At 40.1% G+C, this 24,920-nt stretch overlaps 1 protein-coding gene across 1 annotated transcript in view; it reads left to right on the top strand.

Annotated features, from left to right (window-relative positions):
* ppp1r37 (protein phosphatase 1, regulatory subunit 37) overlaps positions 1 to 17,764 on the top strand; it is a 51,914-nt gene extending 34,150 nt beyond the window's left edge. The window contains exons 3-13 of the mRNA XM_080025271.1: positions 387 to 432; positions 587 to 687; positions 5,979 to 6,098; positions 7,863 to 8,013; positions 8,135 to 8,290; positions 9,258 to 9,370; positions 12,189 to 12,330; positions 12,416 to 12,582; positions 13,275 to 14,928; positions 15,043 to 15,127; positions 15,673 to 17,764. Coding sequence (XP_079881397.1) covers positions 387 to 432; positions 587 to 687; positions 5,979 to 6,098; positions 7,863 to 8,013; positions 8,135 to 8,290; positions 9,258 to 9,370; positions 12,189 to 12,330; positions 12,416 to 12,582; positions 13,275 to 14,928; positions 15,043 to 15,119 — 2,727 coding nt within the window. The 3' untranslated portion in view covers positions 15,120 to 15,127; positions 15,673 to 17,764. The remainder of the gene's footprint in view (positions 1 to 386; positions 433 to 586; positions 688 to 5,978; positions 6,099 to 7,862; positions 8,014 to 8,134; positions 8,291 to 9,257; positions 9,371 to 12,188; positions 12,331 to 12,415; positions 12,583 to 13,274; positions 14,929 to 15,042; positions 15,128 to 15,672) is intronic.
* The last annotated feature ends 7,156 nt before the right edge of the window (positions 17,765 to 24,920 follow it).

Raw genomic sequence — 24,920 nt, 5'->3', positions numbered from 1 at the left:
GATCAATATTTTGATTATATTTTTTTAGCTACTTTATTTTCATTGTACACAAGGCTATCGAAATTTGCACTTTCCACATATCTCTCCCAGAAGGGTTCATAGTGCAGCAGGGACAGCATCAGTGCAGCGTCCCTAGAGCAGTTTTGGGGTTAAGTGCACAATGACACACATATACAATATACAACATTGCAGGAACACACCACAGCTGAGTTCAACAACAGGTCCTGCTGATGCTTTTCTTTAACTTTGCAAGATCTGTTTTATATCTCCAGTACTAATCTATTGAAATGCCTTGTGTGTGATGTAAAAGTTTCAACAAAAGTTTACTTCAGTCCGTTAATACACTAATTCAGCTTTTACTGACACTGTTCTCTCTGTCTGTGTAGGAACTGAAAGACCTGACGCTGCGGAATGAATGCTTAGATCTTAAAGGTAAGCACCAACAACCACAGCCTGACAGTCAGACTCAGCACTTTAAATTTAACTGGTGTGAATCAACACATCTTTTTTTAAACTTGTGTTTTATGAATTAATGTATAATGTGCTGCCACAAAACTGTTAACTGACCAAATGTGTGTATCTTCAGGTGAGAAGCTCGACTACAAAGCATGTGAGTCTCTGGAAGAGATTTTGAAGAGGGTCCAGTTTAAAGTGATAGACCTGGAGCAGACCAACTTGGATGAAGATGTAAGAAGATCCTGCCTTTTTTATATCTTTCTCTGTCTCATTCCCACCTTTCATTTCTCTCAGTGCAGCTAGCATCAATCCATCTTTCATCCTAAACTCAATTCATGCCTTTCTCACTGTCGTTTTCTGCCCTTTTTCACTCATACTGCTTTGGCAGGATGTGGAGTGTTTGTCATGGCTTTTTTGATTACTCCAGATGTCCACTTGTGTAAACACTATTAGGGATGTTTGGGCTGCAGACACGTACAGATACAGACAGTGCTGCTGTGTGCAGAGGGACACGGGCTCTGACCACTTCCTGTCACAAAGGGCAGTAAATATACTGTACAGTACTGTATCACACACTGACACACGCTCTGCCTTTAGCCAGAGTCACACATGATACGTTCCTTCATGGTAGGAAGGGTCACTTTAACTAAGGGCCTGTTCTCACGGTGAAAACGTGACAGTTTTCTCGTTTTTGGTTTTAAAAAAAACCCCGTTCAGACACAATTTATCTGACATCTTCACCCGTGCACATGTTTTCAGAGGAAACGGGACAAAATCGATGTAGTAAGCATGCCAGGCCAGCAGTGGGCGGTACAAGGTAGTAGTAAATAGCATTTCCGGCACAATTTGATGCATAAAACCTTACTGAAACCGAAAATTAATGCCACTAACGTTCATAAAGCGGTTGGTGTAAGCATGGGGTTACAAGTATTGTAAATGACAAGCTTTCTGTCCTCTTATTTCACCGCATTGAACTCGTGAAAACAGAAGACATGCTGATAGTGAAGGGGCTTTGTGAGCGGCTACTTTTCCTGTTAGGCGTACTTCAAAATAAAAGTCAACTCACGTTTGTCCGGTGAAATGCTGTTAATGTTTAGCCAGTGAAATGCTTTTACTGTGAAGCCGTAGCCTTAATGCTCCTTTTGTTGAACAGTAACTTAACCGCTGCGCGCTGAACTATGGATAGTGTTTTTTAATGTAGAGAGAGCCGTGTATACAAGTTTATTTTGCGGGTGCATGGTATCAATAACTTACTAATAGACTACAGACTAAATTGGCGAGTGTTATAGGCCTATTTAAGCCCTGCACGTTAATTATCTTCTAACTTTATAACTCGCGTGTGGGTATTGACAGCAAATGTTATAGACCATGCATACGTGAAGTGGAGCCGTGACGTCAGCGTTACCAGGGGAAATGTTTTCGGTGTTCACATGAAACCAAAACCGTTGTGTTTTCCAAAATATCCTCCCTGGGAGTAGCCTGGCATTCCCAGACCTGCCACTAGGCGCTGGCAAATTAAATTTGCTGCGCGTGTTGGTCTGGACGCGCTCCGTTGAAGCTTTATCAAGAAAGCCAGAAATCTGGCTGGTGGTTTCAATTGGTTCTATCTAATATGGGCGCGCCAGAGCCCTTTATATGGTGCTCTGGGGAGGACGTAACCGGATGACGACAGTGACGTGCATGCGACGTCGAAGCCGTGATAGTAAACATCAAAGATGGCTGCGGATATGTTGTGTGAGTTTGAGACTGCTTTGGCCTCGACCCTTAACAATTTGGAAGACGGCACTCAAATCTTTCATTAGCAAGTAAGTGGAATGTTCTATTTTGCCGACCGACAACGGCAAACGTTTAATTTAACAGTTTAACAGCTGTTCGCTAAACGAAAGGGGCTTACGTCGCCTTGTGCATCGCTCTGATTGGTTGTAGTGCTATCCAACTGCGTGCAGTGGCATTTGAAATGCACGAGTAGGAGCCGCCCCTTGAGTTGGAAATTAATTGATCGTGGCCAGACCCTCTATCGTTCAAGATATCAGGGTCTGGATTTCCAGGCTACCCTGGGAGTAGATCTCAAAAACTTGCGGTTTCATGCCTGCGTTTGCTGTTTTCATGGACATGATATAGTGCAACCGCAGGAATTTTTCCGCGTTTGCACCGTTTCGTGTTGCCGTGAGAACAACGCCTAATACTAATTCTTTCATTCCTGTCTTACAGTTGTGTCAGTGTTTTCACCCTTACCCAAATAATTGTTTAGGCCCCAATCTCCTGCTGTTTTCCTGCACACTTGTAGATGTTCTGTTACTTGTGGTTCATTCTTTACAGACACTTGACACCATTTTAAATTTGGGTATTTAAATGTTAAACTTGATTTTCGTGAAAGTCAATATGATTTAAATCAACCCTTTTGAGTTTTTGACCACAAAGAGCGATATGTAGATTTGTTTTAGGAGGAGTTTCCTATTTTGTTTGAATTGTTGTTGGACACTCTTGCACCTGCACGCAGCTGACAGGACACATTTAACACTCTTCCACCGATTGACAATTGGTAGTGGAAATTCAATCAACAAATGCAAGGAAGAAAGAGACTGCTAGCGTTTAAACCTTGAATTTTTTTTAAAAGGTACCCCACATAATATCCGTCTTGAGAGCTTATATTTACAACAGTTTAACAAACGTCTAGAATATATTTTACCAACAACCATATTTGGTATGATTGTGTTCAGCCATAACAGTGTTTCAGTGGAAGGACTATTATGTATCTCTTTTTGTGTTAGAGAGTGCTTCTTCTCCTTACATTTCTGAGGTTATTTTAGGTTTCTCCCACTTTCTAAGTTGAATAAAATAAAATCATCAATTCAAATCAAATCAAATCAGTTGTATTTGTATAGCCCAATATCACAAATAGACATTTGCCTCAGTGGGCTTTACATTCCATGCAATATGACACCCTGCCCTTACACCCTTAGCTCGGCTGAGAAAAAAACTCCCAGTAAAAAAAACCTTTGCTGGGATTTTTAAAAAAAAATTGAAATCTCAGGGATCCCTCTCCCAGGACGGACATGCTGCAATAGATGTCATAAGTAGAGAAAAATTACAAAGGAGTTTGATCATTGACCAGATGTTTACATGGTAATACTAAAGAAAAGTGTGAATAGTGTGGATGCAGGAGGACTTCAGAAGCTGCCAGAGGGGGGACCGGATCCACACCGTCTCGTCTCCACCATGGAAAACTGGAAGAGGACAAACAGACAACCCATGAGCGAAGCAAAAATGAACTTAAAAGGTTGAACAGGCATTTGAGTAGAAAGAGTACTATCCTGATGGACGGTGAATCAATGCTGATGTGAGACTCTTAGCAGCCAGGGTGCGTCCGTTCCTAGGACGGCTGATTCCGCACAGAACTCGAGTCAGTCGAGCAGCATGGAGAGAGCTTGGTAGAAAGAGGGAGAGCTCCCCCCGGGGCATCGCTCAGCCAATCATGGAAGATAAACAAAAGAGCACAAATGTTAGGGAAAAGGATGAATAGATATTCTATAAACAGTTATGCATTTTGCATCTGCAGGACAATTTTGCAGTGGCATGACACCGGTACTCAGACCCAGACAAACCCAGACCGAGGCAGCCCCTCTTCCTGCTCGGTTAAGCAAACCCTACAAAAGTAGCAGTTGCTAGCTAGTCCTAACCTGAAAATGAATGAGAGATGACTGACATCCGTTCAAGGCATTGCTTCTCTTGACCTGGGACATTTCATGTCAAGTTCAATACGGTAGCTCTGCCAAACTCATTTCCATATTGTGATCCGAGATCATATGTTAACACCAGGAGTAGATGGTGCCAGAAGGCTTCTACTTGTTTACTGCTATACATGGTATGTCCAAAACATCAACAAGAGACAACGGTATTTCTGATTTGGTTTAATAACAATTTTATCAATAAATAAAAGTAAGATAGTTGTAAAGATCCCAATGTTTCTTTGTACAGTTAAATCACAAGAAGAGCCAATTCTCCAACAGATTCATTTGGGATAAATTGTGTAAATACATTAAATATTAGTTATTATGATGAGAAGCCGTGCAGGGTTGTTTTTTTATACACAAAGCAAAATGCAAGCTGTTAACATTCATGAACAATATTTTACATAATTTTAAAACAGTTTGACAGACACAAACGCACACCAGATCTTTGCATAAACCAAACAAATTGTGTGTGAGTGACATACGCTCTTCTCTCACCCAACATGTAATACTGCCCCAGAAATGGGAAAACGAAGTAGCTGAATGAGTCAGTGGCTGAGTCACCAGAGTGCAGCATCTGGGTCTGAGACAAGTGTCTCGCCTTGGGCTCTAATGAAAGGAAGGGAATTATTGAGGAAGTGTTCCTAAATTAGGTAAAAATAGGAGCGTGGGATAGAAAACGATAGTCAGATGTACCGTGGATGGCTTCTTGATTTGGCAGAGCCTCATTTCTGCATTAGTGGCGTTTTAGGAATGATTTTGAACATGAAGGGAGAGAAAATAGTTTTAGAAGACATGTATTGAGGAGCAGGCTCAGAGTACACTAACATAGGCTGTCTTTTACGGGGCTGAAAGTGACTCATCTTACCCTACCCTGAAGATAAACACATTTCTGTATACTCTGTAATGTCTCTTAGTGTGTACACACACACACACATAGGGAAAAGGTTATGAGACAGTATGCAGCACAGCAGCCTGTCTGATTGTGTTGCTTCTCATTAGCCTCAGTAGAGGATAAAAGCATACGCACAGCCATTTTAATCTCATCCTCCAAAAGGACTGCAGGGGCGCAAATTCATCACTGGCTGTAGGTGTGTTGGTTTCAGTATGGTTGGCTAAAGTGTGCTGATGACTCAGTAGTTTCTTTAAAATATGCTAAAAACTTGTTATGTAATGATGTTAAATAAAAATAAATAAAAAGCAAAGAAGCAAAATACCCTGCCATCCACTTCCGCTCTATGGTCATCATCATCTTTACATAGTCAGTATATCAAGGATTGATGAGACCCTCGCAGCGACACCAAAACCAAAACATTTTTTAAAGCACTCACATGAGTGTGCTGCATCACCTGATATTTCACTAATAGTTCTGGACTGTTGATCAGATCAAAATAAATGTTGTCTCTGGTTCTGAACTGTAGAATTATTTAAAAGAATATTCTGCTAATTAATTTACTGTTAATTTGTCAATAATCTATAGAGTTGTAAAAGCTAATCAACAGAAAATGTATTGAAGGCTACTGTCATAGTAATGTTACAATCAAAAGAGCTGGTTACAGGATTTAAAGCTTTCTCTGTTAAACATAAACTAATTATCTTTGGATTTTGGACCATTGAACTGACGAAAAAAGACATTCAAAAAAATTACGTGGCCTATTAGGAATTTTAATCGACGTATTTTCTGATTTGACTGATCAGGGTGTTGTGACCAATTGTGACATTTGTTTTTACCCGTTTGATTTTAATCTAAAAAGACATAACGGTTCCTCCTGTTTCCTTTGTGCCTCTCAGGGTGCATCAGCTCTGTTTGATATGATCGAGTACTACGAGTCAGCGACCCATCTCAACATCTCCTTCAACAAGCACATTGGCACCCGGGGATGGCAGGCTGCAGCTCTCATGATCAGAAAGGTGAGAGATGGTCCTCCCCTACAGTAGATAGTATTAACATTGTCTGCAGAAAAAATAGGAAAGTATTTGACTACATCTACATGATAAATTGAGAATTTTTTTTCCAAAAAGGTCAAAAATGTTTAAAGACAAGTATTTAATATACTATTAAACAAAACCACTATAATGAGACTAAACCATAAAATACATATCCAGACTGAATGCAACAAACAACAGATATTATACACAAGAAAAATTTAAATAATGACATTAATATGACCTGACTTGACCTCTAGTTTCAAGGTGATCTATATTTAATACTGAGTACAGAGAGGGAAAATGCATTCCTTTGGCTCTAGGTCATAGACATTTAGAACAGATACATTAATAAATAAACTAGTACAAACACAGCTAGGTAGTGGTATTTTGTTTGGGTAAAGTGCAAATCATTTTTTTATTAAAACGGTAGAATATACCAATCGATAAAAAATGTAAAAAAAAAAAAACCTGCAACAATAAAAAGAAGAGATTAAAATTGCAACAAGAAAGCTTCAATTAGCAGCCTCATAGCCTCTAAAAGTCCCTGTTTACATTTCATATAAGCTTTTCCACAGAGCAGTGTAAATAATATTAGGAAGATCACAAGTTGAGTATAAACAAGATGATTTCTGTGTTGAGATAACTATTTTCTTTCATCAAATAAGCAGTGATTTGTCTCCTGCAAGGAAGCTCTTCAGACCGAACTCTGTGCAATGTTTCATGTGTATTTTGTTTAGCCAGCGAACCGGTCAGTCAAGTCGTTTCCTCTTCCCCGGTAATAGTTGCTCTGTGCTCAAGGGAGAAGATCGATCATTCCTCTGTGGTTGTCTTTTTATTCTTTATTATTATCTCCGGCTGAACTCGTGTCGTGCAGCGCTGCCTTTTTCCTGTCAGCACTCATGACACTCAGCCTTTTGCCTTGTGCTCGCTACCCAAAGTCTAGCTTGTCTTGTGTGTGCTCTTTTATGTTGCTCTTTGACGTCAGTCAACATTTCTTACTGTTAGGAATACAAATGAGTTGCCACTAGTCAAATGCATTCAAATATCACCTGCCAAGCAATATATGTGAGAAAACACAAGGATTCAACTGAAATGAAGAGCTGCACAAAGACCCCACACATATATTCCAGTTTTGTTGTAGCTTAAAAAGTTGTAGAAGCTCATTTCAGAAAAGCCTAATAAATCTCAACACATTAATGTTTTGACGCGGGCACGTCCTTGAATCTCTGAGGGCGTGAAGCATTGAATCAAGCAGATGAGAAATGATATTGAAGTGCTTCTATCTGGGCGGTAATGTGCGGAAACATCATCCTATTCATTCACTTGAAAGAGTTCATGCGAGGATACAGTTTTATTTGGGGAGTCTGGTGAAGCTCTCAGCGGAGTTGTCATTGGTGTATTACAGCAGCTGTAATTACATTCAACAAGAGCTTACTGGATTAGGTATACAGATCAAAGGCATCCAACTAGACGACAGAGGATGCAGAGGTGGGAAATGTGTGTTTGACAGATGTTAGAAATCTTCTACTTCAACTCATTAAGACAAAAACAGTGAGACGACCTCTTCTCAAGATCCACTTGTACATCTACACTCCCATTCCCTTTATAGTTGTGTAATTTCTGCGCCAAGATAGTTTTCATCGCGAGTACAAGGACTTTAATTCGGTGGCACTATTAGGATTTCTGAATTTGTGAATCCGAGCATACCTCATTTTATTGTATCTTTGTTGGCAATTCCCCCCTCAGACGAGCTCTCTGCAGTATCTGGATGCACGTAACACTCCTTTGCTGGACCACTCGGCTCCCTTTGTGGCGCGGGCGCTCAGGATCAGTGGCAGCCTGGCAGTCCTCCACCTGGAGAACGCTGGCCTGTCTGGGAGGCCGCTCATGTTACTGGGTAAGCTGGGCAAGAGTTTCTCTAACCAGCTCCACCTTCAATGTCCAAGAATGATCTCAGAAATTAAACCTCTATTCCCGTTTTCACCCGTATCCCTTTTCATTTATTTTTTCCGGTACAGCTACGGCTCTGAAGATGAATATGAACCTGCGGGAGTTGTACCTGGCCGACAACAAGCTCAACGGTCTGCAGGACTCGGCTCAACTTGGCAACTTGCTCAAGTTCAACTACAACATTCAGATCCTGGACCTGCGCAACAACCATATCCTGGACTCTGGTACGCAGTAGTGATGGAGCGCTAAAACACACAGTAGCACATATGTTTTATACTCCTTTACTGTTTTGTTACAAATATTTGTTTATTTTGTGTAAACTTCAGTAACTTTCACAAACTCATGAAATAGTCAGTAGCTGCCCTACAAACCAATAAAGTGACGTAGGCCCTAATCTCATGCTTTCAGAAATTGTCTCTGTATTTACCAGCTGCTGGACAGAGGTGACGTGTTAATAGAGAGAAGGCAATGATTAGTGTGATCATCTGTTCACTGTGTTTAAAAGTGACAGCGTAGTGTTATCAACACAATAACAGCTTTATTATGTTTGATAATTTTGTTTAAATTAAATCTGATTACTGTAGAGGATGGGAAACAAACAAAGTAGTACTGTAAGTACATCTATCACGTTTGGTCCTCTTTGTTTTTGTTTTGTGAAAGATTATTGTCTTGATGTAATTGTCACCGCTGAATACAGTATAGTACTGTTTATCTTGAATTTTCAACAGCATGTGGCCAAACACTCACAACTATACCTGTGTGGATGTCTGAATAAGAGACTGATTGTGTGTCTTAATCAATAGATGCACACACAACACTATACTCATTCGTGGCTTTGTTTGATGTTTTTAGACATCAAATAAAGCTCATCACATTTGTCATCATTGTACTTTTGAAAGTGCTGTTTAAAGAATTGTGTAAAGTATAATCCATTTTAGTTTTTTAGTTCATCAAATACATCCAAATATATTGTTTTATCTTCCATCAAGATAAAACTTCACAGTTTACAGTTATTGAAATCCTCTTGCAAAAGTGCAAACAATGAAAAACAAGTTGCTGCTGCTGCTGCTAATGCACCAGACTCTCAAAATTAACATTTTATTTCGGTTCACATGATGTTCTTTTTAAAATTGTGATTTGTTTTGAGGTAAAATACAGATGTTCTAACTGCGTCTGTGCTTGTCATCACAGGCCTGGCTTACGTGTGTGAAGGACTAAAAGAACAGAGGAAAGGCCTCGTCACTTTGGTGCTATGGAACAACCAGCTCACACACAACGGCATGGGCTACCTCGCTGCTGCACTGGTACACACACACACACACACACAGACACACATACTCAGCACAGGTTTTATAAGTGAAACACTGGCTGTGTGTGTCTAACAGCTCATGCAGAGATTATTTTATTTTATCCACATTAATCTATCAGACAAGTGATCAAAATAGTGCTCTGCTGTTTGTTGGACCCCTTTTCTCCTCACATTTTCAGTAGCTGGACCCTAAGCTCACTTCCACATGTATGCATTCTACTGTAGCTCAGTCTCTCCTACACCCATTGTGTGTTTCATTGTATTTTAAGGATGTAGTTTATTGATGAAATCCTGAGACCACAAGCAGCAGTACACATTCACACATGTGGCTACTTGTTTCCCAGTTAACAGCACAGAGATGGTGATGATTGTCTGCTAAAGACAATATTTGAACATAAAACTTTCACCTTCTTAGTGTCTTTAAGGGGAATGGTTCTTTTAGCTAACCTCCTGTCAGTTACTGCAGTTAGCAGTCCCCTCGCTTGTCCCTACGTCACCACATTAATGCACTGCGGACTTCAAGCAGCAAGTTATCTAGCATCATCTCAGATCCATGAATGTGATAAAACATGATAAAAACCATCAAAACAGACATTGGGAAGGATTTTTACCTGCTCCGCCATTGTAGGCGCATACACATTCACCCATCTGTTGCTCTGGCGTGCACCGGCAGTGAGACCATGTAGTGTATATACTATATATGAGTGAGACGAGTGTCGGTTTGTAGCGTTCTCTCTTCTGATTGGATAACAATTTCGGGATACTCCAATAAGTTTATTTGCCGATTACATGCAAAGCAGCTGACTGAGAGATCGGCTTTATGAAACGCGCACATTATGTAAGTGATCACTGTAGGAATGAAGAGCGATTTTACACTTACAGTATATTAACATTAATAAACCGCTTACTTCACCTTTAACTTGTTAGCATTTTTTGTGTGGCTGTGAGATGAATGACTCATATTTACCGATCACTAGAGTCACCGCACCTTCTTTTCCTTTACAGTAACAGGTGGTGTTGGTTAGAGTTTAATTTGATGTGTAGATATGTCTTATGATGTCTGATAAGACGGGACATTTTCCACGTTAGCCCCTTTCATCAATGCAGCTGGCATTTTTGCAGTCGTCTCGTCTCTCGCTCCGTCAGATGTTTCTCTCGGTCAGTCTCGTTTTGATGTCACATCAATTTGTCGTAGATAAACCTTCACTCAAGTCATTGGTCTTGTGTCTGTTAATAAGTGATAGCGGCATTATCTGCACACTCATTGTTCACTTGCTGTTTTAGTTCTGACTGTGTTTATATTTAGACACTGCAGAGTCATTTTAGCCTCCGTCTTGTCAGAGTGAGATGCACTCTGCTGTATGACACTTTTACCATATTAATAGAACCATAGAAAAGTTGACAGACATGGAATAAATAATATTAAATACTGCAGCATCTTGCGCTGTGTATTCCCGATTTGCGAACAGTGACCATGTTTACATGCACAGCATATTATGTTTAAGGTCAATATTCTGGTTCAGACAATAATCCAAATAAGGTGTTTCCATGTGCCACAGCTACGGGAATATTCAAGTTTATATGTCAATCCGCATATAAACCAGCGACGATCACTAGTACTGGTAGAACAGTCATGATGTCAGACGTCAGCTCCAGCGTCTCGGATAATAATTGCCGTCCCATCCAACGGAAATTAACATTCTATATGTCTTTGTCTTGCATTGTTATGTCAGCCAAAGATGACATCTTATTTTAAAGAATTTGTTTACACAATGGTTTGGCAATGCAAGGGGGAAAGTTAAGTGCCATTATGGTGTTTATATGTCTCAACAATGCGATTAAGATCATCAGTCTTAATCCGATAATGGCTTACTCTGACTATGACCTTATTCTGATTTAGGTGAACAGAAACTGCTGTTTGTCTAAGTCAGAATATGATCTTAACCGGGTTAATATCGCAGTATTGCTGTGCATGTAAACGTTGTCAATGTCCGATGAGTGATCCAATGTAATGCAGGGTTCCTACAGGTCCTGAAAATCATCGAAAGTTTGTGATTTTATATTTTGAAAATAGACTTAATAGATAAGGGTTATTTAAAGTTCTTGAAAAGTATTTCTAATAAATCTGTCTAATGGGAGTTTCTACTGAGGATTTATGAGACACACAAATGGCCTAAAACCTTATTTCATACTGACGAAGAACATCCCATGACTGCCCTGGCTGCTGACTCATAACCCTGGAAATAACCACAGTGTACAGGAATGCTTTATTGCGATGATGTGGTAACAGTAAGAAGTGTAAGGAAAAAATTAAAAAACTGGTAGTGTCTACATAGTCAAAAAGGTCTCAATGCATCAGCAAAGCTCACTTAAACATTTAAATTGGCAGTCAACATAAGCAGTAGCTAACAGCAAGGATTATTGGATTATTAATAATCAGCTCATTAAGTGGTAAAGTGTGGCCTGCAAGGAAACGGACAAGCTATTCCAGAGTTACTCTCAATAATGTCAAAACTATCAGCAGTTAAGAAACTGATGCTCCGAGAAGAAAAAATAAAATAAAAAACATAATTTTGAATATAAAAGCTACAATATTAACATATATCCATAGAATAGTTTAAAATCGGTCTCTTATCAAAATTAACTGGTGTCATAAACACAATGAAACGCACCTTTTGACAAACTGCTCTCAAAGCTTAACCTCTTCTTAAACGATGTGGTTTTATGACTGCATACTCTCCCACCACTAAAGAAACACTTGATTCTTATAATATCTTTGTCCACATTCTCCTCTGTTTCTCTCCCTCCCTCAGCCATGCACCCAGAGTCTGGAGACTCTGAATCTGGGCCATAACTCTGTGGGTAACGAAGGGGTCCACAAACTGAAGGACGGCCTGATCGCTAACCGCTCTGTGCTCAGACTGGGCCTCGCATCCACCAAACTCTCCTGCGAAGGTGAGAACTAGTACCTGGATGCCTCTGCTTCTGTTTTTGTGTTGTATTTCTTGACCCCTGTGTCTTTCTATCTACTGTGCTAAAGGAGCTGTGGCTGTGGCCGAATTCATCGCAGAGAGCCCCAGACTGCTGCGCCTCGACCTTCGAGAGAATGAGATCAAGACAGGTGGGCTGATGGCCCTGTCGCTCGCTCTGAAAGTCAACACCTCTCTGCTGCGTCTCGACCTCGACCGGGAGCCCAAGAAAGAAACTGTGAGCATGGGAAAGGGGATATAGTAGATCAGAGAAAGGGAAATGCAGTCCACCACGATAGATGTGGACATGCAGGCACATAAGAGTTTATTGGCAATAATTGTTCTTGTTGCTAACAAATCCAATTAAAATACCATAACCAACATTGATTTGATCTTTTTTTAAATGTTTTATTCCACTGTGCCAGAAGACCTCGATTGTTGTCCAAAACCTGTTGATAACACATTAGTGCACCACCACACATTTCAAATGAATCCCCCAAAACATGCAATTTACAATTTGAGTACAATTTGCTTAACACTACAGTGCATATCATTTTAAATGATTTGGCAAAGTATATATTCATGACCTGTGTTTTTTGTTTTTTTATCAATATCTCATATCTATAAACTTTGGTTTTGTTTTTTTCATTGGATTTATTAACAGTAACTAACAAACAGAATTATACCAGTTTGGCTAAATAATAAAGCCCTAAATACCCAGAGAAATAATAATAATTTAAAAAAGAAAAGGTTGACTCAGCCTAAGCTTTTTAAAAGAACATTGTGTTTTGAAAGAGAAATAATATTAGTGACTTAAACCAAAGACTGTCTTAAGAGACATCAAAGAATTCCCTTTGATTGATTGCTTATTCTTGAATTCCTTTGGTGTAGTTTGCTTGTTCAAGACATGTCTTTTTTTGTCTCTCTCAGGTAAAGAGCTTCATCGAGACCCAGCGCGCCCTGCTGGCTGAGATCCAAAATGGCTGCAAGAGAAACTTCATCCTGGCTAAGGAGAAGGAGGAAACGGAGCAGAAGATGAGACAGTCGGCGTCCATGGCTGAAATCGCCACAGAGGACGGGAGCGGAGTAGAAGAAGAAGAAGAAGAGCAGGAGCCCACATCGGAGAAACCAGAGGACACACAGGAGGGGAAACCGGGAGAGGACGTGGAAGATGGCCGAACAACAGGAAATGAAGTACAGACGAGCAGCCAGTCTGGAGCCAGTTCTGAGACAAGCATTCCTCAGATAACCCTGGAGTCAGACTCAGACACTGAGGATGAGGAGGAAGAGGAGGTGGTTACCAAGTCCACTTCCACGTCAAACTCCTCCACTTCCATAAACCATACAGCCGTTCAAACCCAGCAGCAGACCCAGCCCCTCCTCAGTGCCTCCAGTACGATTCCCTCATCCCCGTCTGCCGCGCCGACCGGCGGGCAGAGCGTCATGTCCGGCATCACCGTCACAGAATCCACCGCTCCTCCCGGCACGCCTCCATCTCCCGGCCGCTGTATATCTGTCTCTAGTCCGGGGAGGGGTCACAAGATCTTCATGGTAACTCGGGTGGAGAGTCCCCCTGAGCAGCAGCAGCAGCAGCTACAACTCAAGATAAGCTCACCTGCAGCGCCCGGGCAGGTTAAAGAGGCCTCAAAGAAGCCTGTAGACTTGAACACAGCCACGACACCACCGCCGCCACCCTCCTCTCAAACACCTACGCAAACACACGAGGACATCAAAGAGAGCTCACCTGCTCCATCACCAGACTGTAAACTGACAGAGCAGCAGAGTCCCGTTGCACACTTAGAGGCCGCACCAAATACCGCACACACCCACACAGTAGAGCCACAGTCTGCAAGTCAACCCACGGAGGATGTGACGGCGAGCACTTTAGATCCAGAGGTGACGGGTCCAAGTCCACAAGTGCCAGCCCTGCCTTCAGATTCCTCACTGGTGCAGCTCACTGAGGAGGAAACAGAGAGCACCGAAAGCCCCCAACCTGAGCCAGCTAGTGTAGAAGGAAAGAAGGAGGAAGAAGAGGAGAAGGAGGAGTACGTGGAAGATATAGAAGATGAAAAACAGACCATGTCAGATGATAGCACAGAAGGAGAAAGTAAACCGTTAGACAAACTCCAGGCTACTATCCCTACAGTGCCACTTGAGGAGAAGCAGGAAGCACCAGCAAACTCACCAGGAAACGAAGAACCCAGTCTAACGGAGAACGAAAATAGCCAGCCAAACCAGGAAGAGCCTGATCAGCCCACAGAGGCGTATGAAGAGGGAACACAGTCTGTTCTCTCTCTTGCCACTGATCAACAAGCACCATCTGTCACTCAAGGAGAAGCCCAGGAGTCTCACCCACCAACAGAAGATTCAAAGAGTCCAGAACCTGCCCCGATTGTCTCGGTCTCCCCGGTTACAGTGGAAGATTCCCCCGATGACAGCTCAGCGGACGAGGGTGAGTGTCTTGCTGAGGTTCCGGAGGAGGAGGTGGTCGGTTCAGCTCTGCCCAACGGCCTGAAGCCTGAGTTCTCACTCCATCTTCTCGACGCTGAGAGCCCCAAGCCCGGCAACTGTGTTATGGAGCACGGTGAGTCGCTGTTAATCACTGATCTATGTATCACATCAAAGTCACATGTGCAGTTGTTTTTGGGGCGTAAAAAGCCTGTTTTGGTAACGTCTGTAATGTGTCACTAATGTGTAGTGAGTGTCAGCTGTGGGCAAGAACTGGAGGAGCTGCTGCTAGAAGCCAGTTTGGAGACGGGGAGAGACGCACCATGAATACTAAGGTAAACATATATGTATACGTACATACAGAGTTATTACAAGACGATATGGATATATGATCAGAAAATGGGGACTTTTGGGTTGAATTTAAAACTCTTATCGTCAAAATAAATAGATTAGTAGATAAAAACTTGGTCTATTGAAAAACCTGTCTGATCAGCATTGTATTAGCCTGTAAGTGTTTCAAAAACATGTGCAACTCATATTCTATAGATGCTGAGGACTGTAAGTGCTGCTTCAACCTCGCGGCCAGTCTAGACGAGGTGTAAGGCTGGCAGTATCCTGAGAATGAAGTTGAGCCGAATGGCATTTTAATTAAAAAACATGCTGCAGAAAGTGTTCAAGTGGCTTCAAACAATGATGTGCTAAGGTTTGCATTCAAGAAGATGAAGATTTTGATAAACCGAGGGAGTAGCCAGTTAAAGTTAAATCATCGTCCAGTCATTTATAGCTCAATTAATCATGCATAAATGGGTTTGCTGTCATTGAATTTCATGTTCTCTGCAACATTAAGGATTGATTGATGTCCTCTCCTCTGCTTCCACAGGGACTGTGAGAACAGGAGAAAACAGCACTCGGATAGTTTGTCTGACTCTACTACATGACCGGTTGCCCTACAATGTTTTTGTAATTTCTTTGACTTTACCACCAACACGACCTCTCCATAAGGAACAGAAGACCTGGTGTTAATGCAAACGCTCTATACACGAAAAATACTAGCAAATTATGGAAAGACAGGAAAAAAAGGACAAAATCAACTACTTCTGGAGCTCGGAAGTGACAAATAACGAATCCTCTGCATCTTCACTACTTCAACCACTGACACACACATACATATGCACATTGAGTATAAGGAAGAGGGGGAGAGAGAAATAAAATCACCATGTTTATCACTACATTTTGTCAATCTGCAATCTTTAAAAACAAGCAAGCCACCTGCAAGTGAGAGACTGGGGGGAAAAGGAGGGAGGAGAAAACACTAACCAAAGATGGACCTTTCTGAAAGCTATACTTGCTCTTGTGTAGATTTCCACTGTAGTTTGGGAAATGACTAGCAATTAAAGATTTCATCATAATACGCACACACACGCAAGGACATAGCGTTGATAGTGAGGAAAAGAGGGGGAGGATGGCACAGTCGGAAAAGACTAAATAATGGTGGCGGACCATGCTTAGCGGACCTGCTGGCTTTAAAACACTTGATCTGGAGGTGAAAGTAGGACATCGTCAAAGGCTTTCTATCCCAGGAAGCTGAAGATGTTAAAGTGTCTTGTTTAAATGTCAACGTTTAATGTCGGTGTCTCCACTCACGACCATCCCCCCCCTCTCTCCCTTCGTCAGAATAAAAAACTCTTTAAGGGACCTCTGCCAAAGTGACCTCCCTCTTCTGTGTTCTCATCCTCTTCTGGCTTTGGCCCCTCAGGAATCAGCGTCCCCCCCTACAATCAGTCTCCTCAGATGACGCTGAGGAGCTGCAACTGTCCCCCTCACATCCCCACCTGCCTCAACCACATCAAAAACACTTTTTGAAAGTCACAGTAGTTTTTTCTCCCAACTGAAAAAAAGCAAATGTCGTAAAGCGAGATTAGAGTTATTTGCCTTATTTCTTTTTTTCTTTTTTTTTGGTTCGCTGTAAATTCAGAAACTATTATTGCTTTGTTGTCATTGTTGATTTCACTGCTTCAAGAGAAACCGCTCAATATCTGTAGTCGTCTCCCCCTCCCCTTCTCCGTCTTCCACCGGCACTCTGTACCATCTCTCCGCTCCAGCTCATCGTCCATGTTGCCTTCAAACTCACCACTTCAGATTCAGTCTTCATATTTTGTATTTATTTTATAGCTACGGTATATGAACCTATTTGATTAATTTCTCCACCTCGGTTCTCCACCCCACCTCCTGATTTCACCTTTTCTTTTTCCTTTGAGGGGTTGCTTTTAAAGATTAGCCTCATTTGTTGATGTATATTTCAGATTCAAAGTAAAGCAAATATTTAGGTTTTTCTTTTTTGGGGGAGGAGTGGGGAGTAATCTGTGATGGAAGGAAAGGTAAATATGATTGAAGGGTTGACAGTGATAGCAGTCAGGGTGCAATCATGAAAGCAAACACAAGGAAACGACAAAAATAATGGTTCTCATCAAAGTCCTTTTTTTTATGCTACTCTGCTGGGTGAAGCTGTGGCCACAAGGGGGCACAGTTGGTTGTGTGGTTCTTCCTTCACTGAAGGAAACCAGACTGAACAGCATCATACACGACACGCTGCAGCAGGCGCTGATGGCTCTGTTCAAATGCAACTCCTGTCCTGATTTTTCCAGAGCAAGGCAGTAAGACTTTACATGAAATGTCAACTTCATGTACGTTAATGAAGAGAGCAGTTTTACCCTGCTTTGAAATATTCTCCCCCGAAGCAGACACCCTAGGTGTTGGTGTTTTGGGGTGTTTTTTTTTCTTAAAAGGAGCAGCATCAACCTTCCTGCTCCTCTCCACCCAACAGATAGTTTCGCCCCCGCTGTTTGTTATGCTTTAATTTTTAGAACATTTTAATAATAATTTGTTAACTTAATTGAAATGTGCTGGTAATCACAAAGATATGTATGGCGAAAATTTGTTCCTCTCAAATAAATGCATGTAATGACTAATGATATGAGTGAATGTTTCAATTCAAAGTCACTGAACTCTGCAGATAAATGCATGTACTCAGATCAAGCCTGGTTGGGATTTTTGGATTATAGCTTTGGATTCATTCAAATGGGTGATCTTTGAAACCTCCATGAAAATGTTTTGGTTCGATTAGTTTTGCTGAGAATATCTACAAAGTTCATGATATATGGGATGAATGTTCAACATGGTAAAAGTTCCCATGGTGGCAAAATGCAAGTACTCTTAACAGGATAAGAGAATAAGAAAAAAAAATGTACTTTCAATTTCCCCAAATTCTGGTCAATTTACAGAAGTTCCTCTTATATCTTTGCTTTTTGTTTCATGTGTTTATTTTACATCCAGTCAAACTAAGCGAACCCTCCCTTGTTCACGCCTCCTGGGGTGAGGGTGTGTAGCGTTGGCAGGAGCTTGGCTCTGTGTGTGTTACTGAAGGAATTCCAGACAGCACTAATCCACGCTCCAACAGTACAGCCAGGGGAGATTATTAGACGGTCAGAAGGTATTAAAATGTGATTTTAAGTACCATTCAGAACTTGAAGACGACCCCATTGATTCAAATAGCTCTGACGTAACACAGGGTGCTTTTTAATTATGTGAGTTGCCTAAATCACTGGTTCCTAACCTTTTGGTTTGTGATCCCTCAAAGTGAAGAAATGTCTACTTAGAAAACCCTGTCTCATAGACACTACATTTAACCTATGTAGCCTGGGTTATGTTCACCACTAGCAACTTTTTTTCTACTGAAGAACGGCAATGAGAAACGTAAGTTAAAGGTGAAGTAAGCGGTTTATTGATGTTAATGTGTATTAAATCTAAGACTGTGTCAAAAAATCGAAATATCGATATATCGCGATACTTAGTTTCGCGATATCAGTAGGGGAGAGTGGCCTAAGTTGTGCAACTTTTCACTCAAAGTGACTTTAAAGTAAGGCCTTGACAGTAAAGTCTCCAACTCAAATATGCACATATATTTCAGGGTGTTGTGCATCCCTGGCAATAACAACTTTGGATCTGGAATAAACTGTTGAAGAGATATAGCTTTTGGAAAAAAAGTTGTCTTGATGCACAACTTGCCCCCGGTGTGGTGTAAGTTGTGCGGTTGGAGAGAATACCATGGGGTGAATTGTGCCATTGATATATATCTCATAAACTGTAATGCAAGACAAATCCATTAGACTATCACTTATTTAAGGTGTATTTAAAGTAAATAGTTGACAAAGATTGAAGGACAATTTTCTTAAACAAGGCCTAGCAGATCTAATGGTTTTACCTGCAAAGCTCACAATGACAAAGTCACCATCATCAACTTTCTGGGCATCTGAACTCTCATCAGTGGTGTCGTTAAGTGGAATTGAGATGTCACTCTCTTCTGAGCTACTGTAGACAATCACTTTCTTTTGGTGACCAGCGTATACAGCCATGCCACTGGCACAACTCTCAGAAATGTACTTTGCACTAGTTGCTCCGTGCTTGTGGAACCAACTGCCACCTGACAAATGTGATTCCCCTACATTTCTGCCTTTAAATCAAGGCTCAAAACCCATATGTACACCCTGGTGTTTCATCCCCATTAACTATCTTACCTCTGCACTGCTATCTGTGTTTATGTGGATGTATGGGCTTTACGTCTTTTATTTTGGTTATTGTTATTTTACCTTCATTGTTTACCTACTGAATGCACTATGTACAGCACTTTGGACAGTGCAAACTGTCATAAATGTGCTTTTATATATACATTTTACTTACTTACTTACTTATAACTCACCCAGGCCCTTTGGCACAAATCACCCCAATCCCAGAAATTTGGATAATAAGCATGATGCAGCAATTTAGGGCTGACATTGTGCTAACTGTATAGACTCAAAATGTAGCATACTAAAGCACTAAAACATGTGTCAAATGTTTTCAAACTGGTCTATAATTGTTCAGACACAATAATCAAAAAACCTTGATCATGGAAATTTTACTTTGAAAGGCAAAACACAGTTTTTTGAGCTTAAATGTGCTTATATCTTATTCCTTGATGATGATATATATATTTTTTATTTTTTGCTTTTAAAGGCTTTATTGACAGTGCAGAGACACAGATATGAAATGGGGCAGAGAGGGAAAGAAATGCAGAGAACAACCACGGGTCAGATTCAAACCCATGTCTGCTGTCAGGCCTGAGCCTCTAGGATACTGACTATTGAAGTTAAATATGTTTTGTTTAGAACACTTAAGATTCACTGTCACAAAAGCACACTGATGTGTTTTCATTTGCATTGTGTCCTGTACAGTTAGTACAAGAGTGAATTGCATTTGTTATTTTGATGTTATGGCAGCTGCAGTTTGAACATTTGCCAAAACCAAAAAAAAAGGAAGAAAATAGTAAAGGAAATTGTGAATGAAATAGTTTTGACTTCATTTGTCTGTGCAATTATCAATATATTGTGCTGTTATGTTTGACAAGGCAACTTGTTTATGGAATATCACAATATATCGTGATATATCAAGATACGCAATATATCGTGATATATCGTATCGTGACCAGTGTATCGTGATACGTATCGTATCGCGAAGTCCTTGACGATACCCAGACCTAATTAAATCGCTCTTTATTCATACAGTGATCACTTACATAATGTGTGCGTTTCATAAAGCCGATCTCTCAGTCAGCTGCTCTGCATGTAATCGGCAAATAAACTTATTGGAGGATCCCGAAATGTATATCCAATCACAAGATAGAACGCTACAAACCGAAACCCGTCTCACTCATGGTCTCACTGCCGGTGCACGCCAGAGCCACAGATGGGTGAATGTGTATGCGCCTACAATGGCGGAGCAGGTAAAAATCCTTCCCAATGTCTGTTTTGATGGTTTTTATCATGTTTTATCACACTTATGAATCTGAGATGATGCTAGATAACTCGCTGCTTGAAGACTGCAGTGCATTAATGTGGTGACGTAGGGACGAGCCAGGGGACTGCTAACTGCAGTAACTGACAGGCAGTTAGCTAATAGAACCATTCCGCTTACAGCCATGGACCATGCCATGGACATATAAAGAAACCGCACCTTTAAGGTTAGGAGCGTTTATTTTCTGTCTGACTCTGGATACTTTGCCACTCGTTAAATAGGCTATATCGGTGAGTATATCAGTGTTTCGTATTTATTCTTTAAGATACCAAAAACTCTAAAAATATTCTTCATTTATAAGACGAGGAGGGAAATTTTGGGATATTCTCATCCCTTTTCTTGCCGAGTTAAATGAGAAGAGAAATAGGCCTACCACTTTTATGTCTGTACATTGATGTGAAAAGGGTTACCTGAGAAAGCCTTGTGATCACCTTTTAAAGGTCTTGTATCTGAATAGACCACAATTGTAGGGATATAATTTAATAGGGTGATACTGGCATCATGGGACAATGGGCAACTTGGGACAGTTAAGCTTGATCCTGTTTTTCTTTTAACGAATAATATTTTATTTCAAAAAATGTACACTGTGCCAATCATGAGAAAGTTTAGAATGAAAAAATATTGGTTATGTGGTCATGACATAGCTCTTCTGGAGGGCGTGGTCTAGCCATGTTCAACAGCATTGCAGTGAATTTAGATGAAAAGTCAAATGACATAGCGTTTTGTTGTAAATTATGTTAAGGTCATACAAATGTATGGATGTTTGTAATGTGTATATATTATGTTAGGTAATAGAGTGGTCATTCAGAATTTAAAAAAAAAAATTCAGATCAATCTTATTTTCTGTTAAAAATGTGATTTTGTCACTGTCCCAAGATGCCAACATGCCATTGGCATCTTGGGACAGTGTATTACTGGCATCATGGGACACAGTGATTCAAGTCATTTTAATGGGGAATTTTGTCTTCATACATTTAGATGGTCAAATTTGCAAATGTTTTATTCCAAATAGCTTTTATTTAATTTATTTTTAAATAAAAATAGCTAGCTAGCAATCAGCATCACAATCATCATTAGCACTACCAGCTAGCTCAATGGTAGTTTTAGTGAATATGTGTTGAGTTCATTTTTTTAAATTTTCCTAGGCATTATAGCTCAACAAATATTAAGATAATCTGTTGCACCCTTCTTTTGAGATTAAAGTGATTTTTATTATAATTGCTACTGTTTTTTTGCTTCAATTTGATGTGTTTTAATCGTCCCAAGATGCCAATAACAGGTGTCCCAAGATGACAGTAATGCCTTGAATTTTCTTTTTTTGGGTCAATGTGTTTGATGAAGAGTCATTCATCCTCTGTTAAAATTAGGGCCCGACCGATTTATCGATATAATCGATTTTCGCATATTTCGGAATTGTCTGCATTTTATTTCTTTTTTTTTCTTTTTTTTTTCTTAATTTTTTACTTTTTTTTTTAGCAATCATGTGTGAAATGTATTGCTGGCCTGGAGGTAGCCTAAACGAATAGCATTAATGCTATAGCCTATTTACAGCAGCAGCAGGTGTGTTGTAATACATTGAATTAATTTACACTTGACAGTTCCCCCTGCAACCAATAGCAGAGGCATTGGTCATCGCTTGATAGTTTATAATAATAATAATTTATAGAATTTATATGGTGCTTTTTTGGAGGTCATTCAAAGACACTTTACATCATAGAGAATCATACATGTAGAAAAAGAAAACAAAATACAGAAAAAATTAAAATAAGGTTTGAAGTGGAGTCAGGTGTCATTATGCTTTCTTAAAGAGGTGAGTTTTGAGTTGACTTTTGAATGAGTTTATTGAGTCTGAAATGCTGATGTTTGGAGGGAGGGAGTTCCAGAGGGTTGGGTGCAGTAAGATAAAATGCATAATGTCTGAATTTAGACATATTTGTTACACTTTATTTTTTTAGACAGTGCGTATTGCAATAAAGACAAAGTTCCTGTACATATTTTAAACATTAAAAGGTATATATATATGTTTAAGGGTTCAAAAAAAAAATGTTTCAATATATGTTTTGGGGACTTTATTTATTTTTAATTGGACGATTTAATCGTAATCGTAATTTTTCTCTGAAAATAATCGGCATCGGCACTCCAAAATCAATATCGGTCGGGCCCTAGTTAAAATGTTCTTTATTTTTTCTTCTCTGTTGTATATCAGAGATCTCAAGCTGTTTAGAATGGTATCATGTGATGGGAGAAGACATTTGAATCATACTTAAAAATTACACAAGACACATATTTTCAGAAAGTGTCCCAAGATGCCTGTATTCACCCTACATACACACATAGGCCTATATATACCAGTTCATGGCAATAACACAGGTAAAGATTTTGAAAATGTTTTTCATGAGTATTTTATGGTACTGGTCATGACTTTGTCTCAGTTTAGGTAGTCTACCCAAAAGTCATTACGTTTTCACATAACATAACCTAATGTGTTTATGATTTGGTTATGGTATAAATTTAATTTCAAATTTTCCTCGCTACGGGTCCCAATACAATGTTAAATTGTAATTTTTCCTCAATTCATTGTTTGTAAAGATTACAGTAGCAAGACAGTATAAAAAGTTTTAGAGGTGCCAGTAGTGGACTTTTTTTTTCTTTTTTTTTTTTTTTTTTTTTAACCATTCGACAGCCAAGCTTGCAGTTTCCCCCCATTTCCAGTCTTTGTGCTAAGCTAAGCTAGCAGTTTGCTGGAGGTAGCTTCATATTTAGTGCAAAGTCATGAGTGGTATCAATCTTCTTGTCAAACTCTATGCAAGAAAGCAAATTTGTGAGTATCCCAAAACCTTAAACTATTCCTCTGTTTTATCCTGCGGCCACTTAAAAGGGTCCTGCTCCCCCCAGATGGAACACCAAATGTCTTTTGTAATTTAAAATGTTTTTATTTTAATTTTATCCCAAACATACACATAACATGCAGTATCACCAGCACAGACATTCTATTTTAAAGTCTATTTTTATCTCCTGAAATAATTGGCAGTGTGTTCAGTTCAAAGGTTATTGTGATGTGAGACATTGTGCAATCCCACACAGAACATCCATACTGCAAAAGTAAAAAGTAGTTTATTAATTTCTGTTACTGAATCAGAGCCTGCATTAACACACACATACCTGCCACACAGCGATAGTAGTTTCAGTCTCTGTGTGAAATTAAACATTTCCTAATGTTCTCTCAGCCTCCTGTTTTCTTCTTTTTTTGACTCCTCATATGGCCTGAGACAAGTCTCTGTATCCGTCCACATCTGTATGAAACATGTGACTGTGCATTGTGCACCTCAGGGTGAAGAAGAGTCCTTCTTGGTAAAGACCTCTGTGTGAGCGTGACTGATGTCTGTTCTCAAAACAGACCAGTGTGCTACTGTTTCACTAAAATTGACTCATTGTGTTCTGGTTGATGTTTCAAAGGTTCAAAGGAATGTACTTTCATCTGCACATCAACACTTGATTCATTCAGAAAAATTCCCCAACAGTATAGGAATGGAATCATACATACGATATACAATTTGTATCCAAGAAATGTTGTGCAGTGACAAGTATAAACAAGCATAAAATGGAAATACCTGAGTAGCCTACAATTACCTCAAAGTTCTATTTAAATTAGGGCGCAGTTCTTGATGTTTTAATATGCATAAGCAACCACTGCCTATAATGCACACACATTTTGATCAAATTGTTCAAATGTTACCTTCAGCAGGTAAAATTATGGAGCTCTAATCTTCTGTAAAAATCTTTTGTAAAAAGTCTGACTACGGTAGTTCAGCCTAGATGAACAAGGCCATTTGATTTAAACGAAAATGGATTTGTGCTTCTAGTCAGACATAAAAGCGCTTACGCTTCTTCTGCATTCACTCCTCTCTCGCACTGATGGCTGAGACTGCTGCATTGCAGATATTGATCATACTAACTTGCTTATACACCAATGGCCACTTTGACATGAGGCAGGAGAGGGGGATCGATCCAACATCCCTGCTGCGATTACTAGAATACCGCCACAGCCCCTGTGGCTGAACGGGAGCATGATACCGTATTAAAAACTGGCCATTCTAACTGGCTTGAAGTTTCCATATACAGAAATTATTCTACAACAGCTGCTAGCCGCAACTAAAGGCCAAGGGTTAAAAACTAGCTCCGACCCATGTGCGTGTTATTGAATATAGCCTGCTACACTACTCTACTCTACTCTATTTG

This window comes from Ammodytes marinus (genome assembly GCF_949987685.1).
Source record: "Ammodytes marinus genome assembly, chromosome: 3".
NCBI classification, from domain to species: domain Eukaryota; kingdom Metazoa; phylum Chordata; class Actinopteri; order Uranoscopiformes; family Ammodytidae; genus Ammodytes; species Ammodytes marinus.
Note: the sequence above shows the minus strand (reverse complement) of the source record. Positions and strands in the feature narration are given on the sequence as shown.